General features: G+C 36.8%; 2 protein-coding genes across 3 annotated transcripts in view; both read right to left on the bottom strand.

The window, feature by feature from the left end:
• Window positions 1-2,185: 2,185 nt before the first annotated feature.
• Window positions 2,186-4,027, bottom strand: LOC103701938 (protein MOTHER of FT and TFL1 homolog 1-like). The gene is made up of 4 exons (XM_008784165.3): window positions 3,774-4,027; window positions 3,513-3,574; window positions 3,352-3,392; window positions 2,186-2,652 (listed from the first exon to the last, which is right to left on the bottom strand). The coding sequence occupies exons 1-4, from the start codon at window positions 3,966-3,968 to the stop codon at window positions 2,423-2,425; spliced, it is 528 nt and encodes a 175-aa protein (XP_008782387.1). The 5' UTR covers window positions 3,969-4,027; the 3' UTR covers window positions 2,186-2,422.
• Window positions 4,028-10,177: 6,150 nt separating this feature from the next.
• The window catches only part of LOC103701939 (ATP-dependent DNA helicase homolog RECG, chloroplastic), a 34,876-nt gene continuing 31,085 nt past the window's right edge, over window positions 10,178-13,968 (bottom strand). For both annotated transcript variants that reach the window (XM_039127086.1, XM_039127087.1), the window contains exons 17-18: window positions 12,544-13,116; window positions 10,178-10,645 (exon numbers count right to left, since the gene is read on the bottom strand). In XM_039127086.1, coding sequence (XP_038983014.1) covers window positions 10,553-10,645; window positions 12,544-13,116 — 666 coding nt within the window. In that variant the 3' untranslated portion in view covers window positions 10,178-10,552. The remainder of the gene's footprint in view (window positions 10,646-12,543; window positions 13,117-13,968) is intronic.

Genomic DNA, 13,968 nt, shown 5'->3' with positions numbered 1-13,968 from the left:
CCTTTTGGATTGGAGACTAGATGGCTATATATGTAGCTAATGACACTCGATCTACTTTATGAATGATCATACCAGATATTCCTAATAAAAATTAAAATATTTTATTTCCCGATTCATCAGGATGTATTTACTCTAGATTGATTTAATCTTACAAAATGGCACGTATGCGGATCATGAGAAAATTCTATTTCAAGGTCAGTGCATCATCATATATTATCATGTACATCATGAAATGCAGCAACACGGATGACAAGTGTGGACCTAATGCATGCAAAGATGATACCAAGTCTCTAGCCTTGCGTGCATAAAAAACACACACCTATATTTTGTGCACCAATCTGCCTAACTTAGACCATTTTGTTTTGGTCAAAGTGACTCAATTACACAAATATCAGTCTCTCAACGTGTAGCTATAGTGGTCAGGACCCCTTATTCCGCCTGGCGAAAAAGCTTGACCTCAGAATCAAATTAATTATGGCACGCTGATAGATATGATATTTAACAGGACTCAGTGCTTGCCAAACGGGAAGGGCTACATTGCTTGGGCGGCCATCGCTGCCCACCTTGCACTTAGAAGTTGATCCCACCAAACAGGTCTTAACAAATCTCATGGCAACTCTTTTTTTATTTGGAAAATGGACGACTTAAATTAATCGAGTATAAAAATATCTGCTAAAAATAGAAAATAAAATATCAAAAAATTGAATAAAAAGATCTGTCAAAAATCTAGCAGATTCTATATGATTTATCACATAAGATGCCATCTAATCTATACCGTTAATTTTTCTGTAGATATGAAAATAATAAGCACATCGCCCACCAATAATTCTATAAATTAATCCTGTGGCAAGATGGTTGGAAAAGCTTGGGTTGCTGCGAGATGAGATACTTGCACTTATAAAATGCCAAAATGGGTGGATTTGTTAGATACGGGCATGATACAAGAGCTATTTCGGAACTCTCCATGTTTTGATTTCTTCAAGTATTTTTCCTCAAGACTTTAGAGTTTGGCTTATAGCAAAGGCAGGCTAGAGTTTGACAAGTAGTACTGTACTCTAAAATCTTTTGGGAAGTAGTTTATTTGCGAAGTTTTGATTATCTCCACTAATCTAAACAGAGTATTGCTGTGGGGCACCAGTTTAGCCCACACAAAGAGTTCTAGTGCTGGTGTGGCAAGTGGAGATGGAGGTGATTTAGGGAATTTGATGTGATACATGGAGGATGAGTGATTGAAAAAGCACCACACCAGCACAATTAGAGGAGAACTTGCCCGTTTGGTAGTTTGCCCACCAAAATCCATCTAGTGAGGCCTTGCTAAGCTTTGATGGGTGACTTGATAGATGGTAATTTCCATCTAATATAAACGTTCTTCCCACAAATAACCTATTCTTTACCGGTGGAATCTACTGGGGTGGAGCATGGACTGCAATGGCTGACTACAATAGACCATCCGCTTATTCCAATGGACAGAGAATTTCCTCTCTTGCATGCAACCAGCGCAATGAGTCACTAAAATAAATAAATAAATTACAAAAACCTCATTTGTTACATTTATAAAATCTACACTTACATCAGTTAAATTAACGACATTAGTAAAATTGTTTATCTTATATAAATAGTCAAAATTACTCTTAGACGGAGAGAAGGATGCACAGATTTTTTTTTTATATATTTTTATATAGTTGTTAAGTCATTTAAGATTATTTTGATCATTTGTATTTAGGTCCCATTCAATCTTAATAGTTTGATTAACTTTCTGTTAAGTTACAAGTTAAAGTATTGAATAAAAATAAACGTCAAGAAAGAAAATGTAGTTTTTTCAAATTATTGAATATAAATATAATTTATCTCTAATTTTAAGAAGATATTTGTAATTTATTAATTAAAAAATAAAATAAAAAAGAAGAAGAAGAAGGAGAACGCGTTTTGGGCTCGTGGATGGCACTCTATTTTCTTTCTTATTTTTGTTTTATACATCTTGTAAAGCGCGTCACCTTTATTTCCTTTGTCTCACTCTGGCTGCTTTGCGAAAAAGCTGATACTCTTGCTATCAAGGTAATCCCATAAGCAACACCACTCAAGAAATGCCATCGCCAAACTAGAACGTTCCTTTGCTTGTCATCTATAACTTTTCAAGCATCCCAGACTGATATAGTATCTTTTTAGCAAACATCAAACAACACCATAAGAATCAATCAAAAACTATAACCATAATCCATAATATCATTCAACTTATGCAACACACTGATTTATATATGACAGACGCCACCACCACATCCCTTCCATGAAAGCATGTGGAGGTATTAATTTATTGCTGCAACGTACAGAGTTCCGCAAACTAAGAGAAAAAGCACCCAAGAGTAAAGGACCAGAGCAAAGTACTGCGAGAATGCATGGGACGATGGACGAGATGGAGGGGCATTCAGCGGCGGCGATTGGCGGGCTCCTTCTGGGCATTAAAGTAAACGGCGGCGACGGGGAGGCCGAGGTCATGGTGGGCGGCGAAGGCACGGGTGTTGAAGTTGGCGCGGGACGCCGGCAGAGACAGCCCCATCCCCATCGAGAACCTCGACTTCTGCCGGAAAAGCACCAGAACGTAGCGGTGGATCCCGACCGGCGGCCGCGGTCCCATGTACGGCACCACCTCCTCCCCTGCCACCACCACCACCACCACCAAGAAAACAACAAAAGAATAAAAGTTAGTAGGGATGGAAGAAAGACCGCGTTTATGCGACAATCAGGAGAGACACGTGTCATAAGGCAGCATAGCCAATTGTCATGCGGGCGACACGTTGCAAAGGGTTGGCATGACAACTGTTGAGTGCCAAGTGGGAATAGAGGGGATGGGTGTGCGTGGCCTGAGGAGGTTGGCTTTTGGAAGACGCTTTGGGAATCAGAGAGGCTCTGAACTCATGAACCATGCAGTGGTCTGTGTGAGTCTCCTGCGCGCAGCGCAGTCCCATGATCACATCTTTTTTAATGAAAATATTTCACTTACAGTGTATTTAGACAGACACATTCCTCGCAGAGTTATATTATTTGAAAATTAACTGTTATAAAGAACATATATATATATATATATATATATATATATATATATATATATATATATCAATAAACACTACAAAAATTATTTTATATACATTTAAAATTTAAAAAAAATAAATATACCTCCTTTTCCTTCTTAACATTTAAAAAAAGAATCAAAATTCTCCGTTGCTTTGAATACCAGGACTATCAAACACAACCTTTTCATAAAAATAATACATTCTAACTCTCCTCGTCCTTTTTATTTTTCAGCTTTCCCTTATGCTCTACCTTTGTCTGTCATACACGGGACTGTTTACTCACCTTGGGAGGGATCTGTTCCACCTGGTATATTAACCACCACCCTAAATCCACAAAAACAAGCAACTAATGAAAAAGAATACATGTTATCGATATATGCATGCATGCATGTATGTATATAGAAACAAATCAAGCAAAACAGCATCAATTAAATTAGAGACTACCAGTGGAGCCACTCCCTCATGGTCGGTTCACTAGGACTGGGTGCATCTGGATCAATAGTGACCTATAAGGTATACAGTGAACCGGAAATAAGTGAAGTCGCCATGGCGCAACACCAAATTAATCATGCATACTAAGACAACCAAGGGCAGATAGCTAGCGAGCCATGTATAAGAAAATATAAAATATATAAATAAATCTATTTCATCCTATAAACTTAAACTTTTGAGACAAGTGGTGATTTTAACACCATGCATACAAACCAGAGTGTAGAGATCAGATCCTCGGCCTGCGATCTGGACCATCGGAGGGTTGATAGCCATCGATGGCTTCACGTGACAGCCGTTGTTGACATGCTTCAATCCATAGCTCACCGTCATGGTCACGGTGGGAACGAAGAGATCCACCACCTCACCTATCACTCTCCCTACCACAAGGGGATCCACGCAGCTGGCCATGGCTACAAGCTAGTGTAAACATGGGACCAAAGGAACCCCGGAGGGGGGGAGGGAGGGAGAGGTGGTGTTAAGGGTGGTAGGAGGGAGGGGCCCTTTTATAATAGCAGAGAACATATTGGGGACATGGGGATAATTTGTTATGAAGAGAGGGTTCTTCTTGCGAATGCAGATGGACAATGGGGGCGAGGGAGTGCGCAGAGGACACCACGTGGAAGCAAATGGAGAGAATTTCGACACGCGTACGGTAAAGATCTTAAAGGAGGTGCTGAATTTAAAGTATATTAAATAATTAACGAAACTAGAGTTAGCTTGATATGGCGCTGCCGGATTTGTATGGAGTGCACTCACACACAGACACTGGATGTGGTCACCGCATGGTAGGAGTTGATATCATGCTCACCGATTGTACTCCATATCTACCCAAAACTTACCACCCCCACCTTCCTTAAAAAAAAAAAATTTCTATCAAAATGAGCAGGTAAAGCATGCAATTTTTGATAACCTGTCTATCCTCTAAAAAAAAGATAATAATAATTTAATTATAGATAATTAAGAAATCTAGTATGTTCGAAAGATAAGAATCTCTCTTTTTTTTCTTTTTGTTATGATCTAGGTTTTTCTTAGTTGGCAATTTGCATTGTAGCCTGGTTGTTATACTTATCTTCCAATAGGTGCTTGTTTACTTTTTAAACTTTGAAAAATATTTTTTTTATTTGACACATATTGATTTAATATAAATAGTAAGCTAACCAGTGGTAAATAAATTTTATTGTTAGATGTAATAAGTGTAGGATGTTTCCTAGGACACCACCCCTAGGAAATCTTTGAACTTTATATGCCATCAGATTTTATGGTAAAGATATCAGAAGATATTTTCAGGATTCACAAGATATTTTCAGTATTCACAAGATACACGGAGAGCGTTCCAAAGGAAGATGGTTAGATTTGGAAACAAGTGAAAATATATGATGCCATAAATCAGAAGCAAAACCGAAAAAATATAATTCAGATGTCTAAACCAAACAAATGCCTTTTGTAGGGTTTTTTGGATATACTATGAGATCAAAATCATGCAACTATATAAAAGATATTTGAAAAGGAGCTTAAATATCCAGTCCTTTCTTTGACTAGCATTTTAGATTTTAGACCTAGCATATATATTTATCATTTTATTTTTAATCTTCTATATAGTCTGGCCAATTCTTTGCACACAGTTATACATGTTCTGCACATAGTTGCATCTGAACTTGTGTGCATATAGCTGTATCTAAATCTGTGTATGGTGATATCTATTTTGATACCAATTTTGCACACAGTTATACATGTATAAAACTAGAGGCTGGATATAAAATGGGCTTTAAAATTAGGAGAGAATAAAATTTTGAACTAATAGAGATTGACATAAAAAGGCAGTCAAGCAAAGCTCATTTTTGAATCCTAAAGTAAGAGAAGGCAGGAGGTTACATAACTTCATTAGCATGTCTCTCTTTGACTGCTCCTTTTTTTTTTTTGTGTGTATGAGAGCATATAGCTCACATACTTACTTAAGTGGAAAAGAACAAATTAAGTATTTAAATTAAAAAATAGAAATATTTTGTTAGCTCGCATAAAAGCTCTATTATGAAAATTGGATATTATCTTACAAAATGATTGGCTTTCTCTACTGAAGTCCTACATGCATAAGTGGATATCAGACCTATAGGATGATGAATAACAATGAAAAACCTAGATATGATTTCACATTACTGCTAGTGGCTAGATTTACAATCATCTACAAACTTCACATCTAGATTGAAAACTCATAGGAAAAAAAAAAAATAAAATTACTACTTAGAACCTAAATCAAAAGTATAAAGAGAAAACATTAATTCTAACAAATAAAACAAATACATTGAGTTAGAGGTTACCTTCTAACCAAAATATATCCTTTTCTGCTCCCATACAGTAAATTACAAATATCTCCTTAAGGTTTACATTTATTATACTCACATCTAATAGCTTGTAAAACCTATACTTAGGAAACCATTTACCTCATATGAAAAGTCAAAATTGCTCTTTGGTGGAAAAGAGGATGCATATCTTTTTTTAATTTTCTTGGATAACTATTATGTCACTTAAGGTTACTTTGGTTATTTTTGAATTTTTTTTGACATTATATTTAGATCTTATTTAAGGTTAATAGTTTGACTAATGTTTTGTTAAGTTATTAGTTAAAGTGTTGCATAAAAATAAATCTCAGAGGGATGAGCGTAGACTTTTTAAAACTATTGAGTATAAATATAATTTACCTCTAATTTTAAAGATATTTTTGTAATTTACTCTTTACTTTTTGCTTGCCCCTTGGAATTTACACAAACTGAAGTTCTCTGATCTGGGCCCCACATAAGGGCCTTAGACCGAAGGCCAAGCCTAGCCTCTTGCAGGCCGGCCGGTCAGTCTAGCCCTTTTTAACAGCCCATTTAATAACAAATCATAATAGTGATTCAAAAGCCAGAAAAGCCCGCTGTAATCTTTTCTATCTTAATCCTCCCCCCCCCCCCCCCCCCCCCCCCGGCCACCCCCGCAACCCACACACGCCCAAAAAAAAAAAAAAAAAGAAAATCTTTTCCACCTTAAATTATGGATCTTTTTAACTTTCTGCAAAAGAAAAAAATATCCATGATATATAATTTAGTGCGAGATAGAAATGCCAATTTTCTTTTAGTTAGATGGAGATAGTAATCAACCACCATTTGGACTTGAAATAGTCAGCAAGTCGCTTCCTTAAGTTCTTTTTAGACATGATTTAAGTCCAAAATAGTGGAGATGCATGAAAATGATGACAAGGTTTCCAGCGTTGTAGCTCTGAAAGTGAAGTCATCTTTATATGATTTGAAGATGGCTTAAACCAGCGCCCATCTGTCATGGAAGGAGGAACTGACAACCTCCAATACCCCCATGGCTTGCCTTCAAGGCTTCAACCCTTCCCTCAATGGGGAGGGATTGCAATGGCATTTGCTTGTGAAAATAAAGACCCAATAGTATTTTGAAACAATCTTGAAAAATGCAGACTTTTCATACAAAATGTTGTCAGTTGCATGCTATTATGCAAACATTGAATAATCCTTGGTGCATTTGATGCAGTTTTCAGAAAACATAGTCCCCGGTGATTCTAGTTTATCTAGGGGACTCTTGGAGTCAGTTCACCATATCGGTGCCGGACTCTGTACGGATGCCATAGAAGCACAGCGTCGATGCAATACGGTATGAATTTTTTTTCACTTGTATTAAGTACTGGTATGGTATGGTATGCTCTGTACCATCCAGTTCGGGATGGTACGACATACCTTGGTTGGGTAACTTCTGTTCATCAACCCACTTCACTAATTGTAAAGTTTTCAATGACATTTTAGCAAACAACATTCCAGGTGAAGTAGGTTCACGTACTCGTCATGTGCTTTTTAATGGACTTAATGCTTTTCAGGAATAAAACTTCGGGGTATTTATTTCATTCTTGCATATGCTTTAATAAAATTTGATGTGTTGATAGCAGTGTAGGAAACAAAATCCTTGGCGTTGTATGTTCATGTACATGCTGCTGTGCTCTATATGCTATTCTAGGAAACAAGTTCCATAGTAAATTGGGTTCATGTACGTGCATCATAACTTACCAATGGATACGATGGCAAGTTAGGAAACGAATAATACAATGAGATCCATTGCCTCTCCATCAATTCCGATTCACACTATATAAGCATAAAAAACGGGGAAAGGATTCGTAATTCGCCTACGTCCCTTTGCACCCCAGGTAGTGCAAATCAAAAAAAAAAAAAAAACCTCCCATGGTGTATCATGGTTTCCTTGCTAAATCTTTCAGTAAGTGAAACGCATGGGTTGATCTCCACCTTGAAATCGTTTCCTCCTTGCATACTTCTTCTTTTATCTTTCACCTTTTCCTTCCAAATTTTGATGGGCAAGTTAGGATCAAAAAGTTATCAAGGTATGTTATCCTCTAGTTTCTGTCAGATGCTTCGGTTTATATTTATAATGAGAAGTTATTTGCCTAACAAGTTTTACTAATTAGACATATCATCCATACTTTTCGAAACCAAAGACCAACAACAATCCTATTGCATCATAACTAATTCATTGCGAGTAATGTTTGGTTATCTATGTTAGATTAAGAGAAAATGAGCCGTGACTCACAGTTATGATCCTAACAATATGAGATTCGGGCTTTTTTTTTTTTCCCCGCACAACCTTGAATTTCAGCTAGTATCATTGCACTTGTCAGCCTAAAACTTTCGCCGTTACATTTCGTAACAACTTAAGAAAAACATTATTTGAAAGTCCCCACTATGGTTAGGGTTTTCATTCGAGGTGCAAAAATTAGCAAGAGCAATTTTTCATGTTCATTTTTTGCTGTAGGGAGTTGGGATTATTTGTTTGATCAAACAGTTGCTAATATCTCTGGATGTTCATATTGTCACACTCTAAATTCTCTTTTCCTTTCTTCTGAACTTTGCTCTGCAGGACCAACTCAGAGAAGAGAGGTAGGAATTTCACGTACCGAAACGGGCGCTGATGAAGGAGAACCAAAGGCTCATCTGTTGTGTTCTCTCCCCAAATCCATCTGCCCGTGCTATCACCTTGTACTCCTTCCTGCTGAAGCCTAGGCCGGTTAACGAGCCGAGCTGCTCGGGCTTGGTTTAGGCTCGGCTCGGTAAAAATTCGGCTTGTTAGTCAAACAAGCTAGAGCCTAAGCTCAAAATGAGGCCCGTTTAAATCCAAGCCCGAGCTCGAACCTGAGCAGCCCATGAGCCCGAGCCCAAAGTGAAGCCTGCCACCCTCACAACCAACACCAACACTGCATGCCTCTTACCACCACCTTGCATGTAATCTGCCCTCGACCAGGTGCCAAGACCAAAAGTTTAGAGACCTATTCCATTGTCTTCTATGGATGTTAGAACTAGTCTAGTTATGTTATCCTTCATGGCCGGAGGCCAGACTGTTTTTTTTTCTTCTTGTTGTTGTTTGATAGATTCTCTTTTTTTTTTTAACAAAAAATTAGTGATTCCTGTACAGTATCAAGGGGTTGGTTATCTTGGAACTCTTAAATCATTGTGCATACAAGGTGCAAATCCATAGGCTTGTGCTTTCTGTAATCTGGTTATTCTCAGTGCTTTCCTTCTAATTTTCCTGACAACTGATGTATCTTGTGACCTTAAATGAAAAATCTAAATCATAGACTCATATCCATAGTGGATCTTTGTCATATGAAGCATATTTGTCATTTCTCTGGTATACTTGTTGCAATACATTGGAAGAATGGATCTAATGTTTGGTTGCATTGGGTTCTCCGTATTACTAATGGGGGCTGACGGTGCAAGCGCAGGCACATATAGGAATGTGCGAGGAGAACAAGGGGTTGAGAGCTTTGAAGAGCAAGATTTCATTTACATCGACGTCTCCAAATAGCAATCATATCATATCCCGGGTATGATGGAATAGAATGAATTAAGACAGTATCTTGTAAATATATAATTATTTTGAATATATCAATCATTTCTGATTTTTAGTGAATCTTTTAGTAGGATTCGAATCCAAATAAAATTCTGACTATCTCTCTGAGAAAAAAAAATGAATTGATCTTGTAGGTTCCTAAATTATTTTTTGATTTCTTTTGGAAGCAAATGAATTTTTTTTTTTTTTTTTTTGGTAACAGAGAAGTGAGATCATATCCGCTCTGATATAATGAGATAAGCTAAGAGGAAAGTTGATCCTCTTGGCTTGCTCTGAGCTTGCAATGGTGGCCAGACAGTCCGCTACTTGTCATTAAAATGGAAATAACGCCTAAAAAAATTTGCACATGCTTACAAGCGTATAAACACAGAACTCCTTTTTTTTTGTGGTAAATAACACCCTCTTTAAGGTTAACTATTTGATCATTTATCCTTAATAAGATACACTTGTGCCTCTCTAAAGTTCGAGTTTTGCATTTATATCCTTTGTATTGCATGGTGATTTTACCTTTTTTATCGGACCTTGACTCGCCCAGGTCAGAAGTAGCTTGACTTGTCCATTCAAGTGAGCCCCAAATGGTAAATAATCTTTAGAGTCTTGAAGGACATGTTCATGCTGATGGCACATAGCCACAAACATATCTCAATTTTTTTTGGAGAGAGACATAAGTTAAGCATCTTTAGAAAAGCATATATTTACAAAAATCCTTGAAGGAATAAAACTGTAAACCACCCGCCTTTACCAACCAAAAGACAGACGCATACACTAATTAATACAAAACTCAGTTAAAAAACAATGATATCCAAATCAAAAAAATGCCTTTGGATAAAACACTTACAAAATGGGCAATTTCAATTATGTTTTCTTACTCATTATACATTGGACCCTAAAATTCTGTGCTCCAGAAGAACCACACAACTTTGAACTGGACCCAGCAACAAAACAAGTCACAATGGTATGGTTTCTACATCCCGATATATCACAAGACTGGGCCACAAAATTTCTATTATTAGACTCTGCTATTTCGTTCATGCATATCTAACAACTGCATGCTTAAGTGTCACCTCCACCCAATTTGTAGTTCAATCTCCCAATATGCTTAGAGGCTGTCGCATGCTAAGCTCAGCTTTGAGCTTTGGAAAACTCTCCAGGTCATTGCTTGTGCCCAAAACTTTCTGCATCCCAGAAAAATGGTACACCAAGTTATATGTATATGGTGGTGTACAAACTAAAACACATGATCTAACTTGCAAATGAATTTTCAAAAATGGATTTTATTTGGCATGAATCTGTTCCGTGAGCCGATATACAATGGCAGGCATTCTTGTGAATTCATTTTCATGTTGACATAAACTGAAATCATAAGCACCAATATTGACAGGCATATATACTATAAATTACAAAAACAATTAAAACAACAACAAAAACTGAAAATGAGATAAGGTAACCTATCTGTGTTCATACAGGGTCGATACGGAGAAATTTGCTTCATGAGAAGCTGCCAAACTTATTTTCAGCTGAAACTCTAAAAAACAAATGCATCTTCTAAAATCATCAGGTTCTTAATGTTCTCTCTCTCTTGAGTGGAAAATACAACACTAAAAGAAAGGATTTTGCATCGAAATTGAGAAGTGACACCAAACACAATTAAATGGCCACCACCTACACATGTACTGTTAACTAGAATTTTGAGTGGTTGAAACTGACAATGCGTGTTGTCGGCAGCCTCAAATTGCAGTTCCATAGTTGAAATAAAAGCATACAGTAAAAGGCTGCTCCAGGGTCATCCGGATCAAGAAAACAAATGAAGATGTGTAAATATCTTCAAGAAAGTTTACTGATAATGTGGGGATGCCCTGGAATGCTTGGGGGGCAATAAAGCAATCTCAAGTGATGCAATAGATACTACAAGCTCAAGTATTTCAATTGATGGCAAAACTTTATGGCCTCAAGGACTTGTCAAACAAGAATAACCTTCAAGGAGACGAAGCATTAGGAACTGCCATAGACAATGCACTTCAGGTGTCAAATACTTCTCAAGGTCCGGTGAATATAATATATAAGTTAAAGGTCAACGAAGACAAAGGTAACAACTTACCAAGCCGTTGAAGTCCTTGGCAGTTGAACCAAGTGACCTTGGATCAAATCCTGCCTTCACCAGGGTTTGGGGGATTAGGGGTATTTGGAGGGCTACTCCCAATTGTACACCTCATTGCCTATGGGCCCTACTATTAAAAAAAATAAAAGAGAGAAAAAAAGAAAAAAGAAAATGAACTAAGATAACAGTGCCATCATAATAAGAAAACTAACTTTTTTTTTGAAGAATTCTCCAAGTCCACTTGATTCCTTCATTAATTTTTTTCCTCGAATCTACACCATCTTAGCAAAATAATAAACACATCTTATTTGAATACCATACAACTTTCACAAATAATACTTGACCTTTCATGAAATTCCATGCATTGCTATGAAAATTTTCTAAGTTTTTCCTATTCGACAAGATGCTTTAAATTTATTTTTATCTATTTTTAAATTCTTCAATTTTTAATCCCTAACATATCCTCAATTATCTTCTGAATATTTTTCCAAATTATGAAGTCTTTTTTCAGCAAAGTACTAATAAATTCTTAATCTATTACCATGGATGCCAGGAACCTTTACAAGATGGACATAGAGAATATAACACAAAAGTCTAACTATTAAAAAATAGCTGGCCCCATGACGTCCACCTACGACAGACATAACAATTTGCTTATAAAATGGCAACAAAGTTCAGTTATTACCTCCATTCATAATTCAACCAGAGAGGCTTTTGGGACCAAAAGAAAAATGCTACATAAACTGCATAAATTAACCGCTTTTACCATTTCGAAAGTTCAAATTTTATTAAGTTTGGAGAATGCAAGGTACATATTTCATAGCTAAGCAATAGACTAGATAATACCATTATTTTGAAAGAAACTTGCAATATTCATCAGGTATTAAACATAACAGTAGGGGCAGATTTGGGCGGTCAATTTATTCTTGTTAACCACAATAAACAGAAAAAAAAATCAAAGGTGATGATAATTACCAAAGCAGCAAGATGTGCCTCCTGTAGGATATTTCCATCAACTTCCAATCTAGCTATTGGAAACTCAGGAAGATGTCCTGACTGTTTTTTCCCAAGCAAGTTTCCAGGTCCACGAAGGAGGAGGTCTGCATTTGCCAGGTAAAATCCATCAGATGACTTTTCGAGTACCTTTAACCGGTCCAGTGTTCCAGAAGTGGAAGACAAAAAGATGCACTTGGACTTTCTTGCTCCTCGTCCAACACGACCTCTGAGCTGATGCAGCTGAGCAACTCCAAATCTCTCAGCATTCATAACAACCATCAATGATGCATCAGGAACATCAACACCTATCTCAATAACTTGTGTTGCAAGTAGAATACGTGTTTCTCCAGATCTAAATTTTCTCAACGCTCCATCTTTCTCTTCACTCTTCAGGCGTCCATGTAACAGGCCACACTGGTAACCTTTAAATTTCTCTGATATGGATGCAAGATCAGCAGTAACAGCACGGAGTTGGGGCAGCTGCTCTGATTCCTCTATAACTGGATACACAAGATACACCTTCCCTCCTGTTATTAACTCATCTCTCATCATCTGCATGCATATGCAAGATCCTTCCAGATGGATTAGCCGAAGATGAATATTTATATGAAAGTATTGTAACAATTTTATTTAAGAAAATAACAGCATGAGACTAAATAAACTTCAACTCCTCCCATAACGTACATAAAATATAAAAACTAAGTCAAAAAATCTTCTTGTTATCTATGCCAAGAAAAAAAATCATCTGCAACAGGAAAGCAGGAAAACAGTGCTTCAAAGAAGAAAACAAGCATAGCTAGTGTTAATTTTTGTGAGCTTTTTCCTTTTTTGAAAGTAAAATTAAATTCACTAATGCATTCAGATCCTAGTTATTGATTTGCTAGTGCATCCTAAGATCCAATCTGGTGACATCACCTTGTAGGTTTTGGAAAAGTGTAAGTTTATAAATAACATGATAGAAGAAGATCTAGACCAGGAAGAAAAAGATATCCAGTTAGACAGGGTCGCGAGTATGATGTTTAACAGTTTAATCAAGCAAAGAATTCTCACATGTGTTAATGTTAATCTAGAGCCACATTTTGCTTCAATATTTTATTAAATGGGTAAAGTTTCTTCAAGCGCATAAATAGTAAGTCCTCAGCAAGTCAAATTAGGTTGCTTGCCAAAAAAGTCCTTGTTAATATTTAAAGATGAAAATTATTTTAGGGAAGAACCTCAGTCAATGAAGAGATTAAGTGACACTAAATCTGCTGTGCCAAAGTGTTTGTGCATAACATCACATCACTTGACTGAAAGGGCAGAGCATTAGGTGGTCCAAAAACAAATTTCAGCCAGAAGAACAAAAGAAGAGAGCACAGATGCAAGAATTTCTTTCATATCTATATTACATTTTAAACTAACAAA

This window comes from Phoenix dactylifera, chromosome 6 (assembly GCF_009389715.1).
Source record: "Phoenix dactylifera cultivar Barhee BC4 chromosome 6, palm_55x_up_171113_PBpolish2nd_filt_p, whole genome shotgun sequence".
NCBI classification, from domain to species: domain Eukaryota; kingdom Viridiplantae; phylum Streptophyta; class Magnoliopsida; order Arecales; family Arecaceae; genus Phoenix; species Phoenix dactylifera.
The sequence above is the reverse complement of the archived record's forward strand: the minus strand, read 5'-3'. Positions and strand labels throughout refer to the sequence as shown.

Coding starts and splice junctions, on each gene's coding strand:
- LOC103701938 (XM_008784165.3), bottom strand. CDS start 3,968: ATGGCCAGCTGCGTGGATCCCCTTGTGGTAGGGAGAGTGATAGGTGAG. Junction 3,575..3,773: donor GATCTGATCTCTACACTCTG/GTTTGTATGCAT, acceptor TATACCTTATAG/GTCACTATTGATCCAGATGC. Junction 2,653..3,351: donor TGGAACAGATCCCTCCCAAG/GTGAGTAAACAG, acceptor TGGTGGTGGCAG/GGGAGGAGGTGGTGCCGTAC.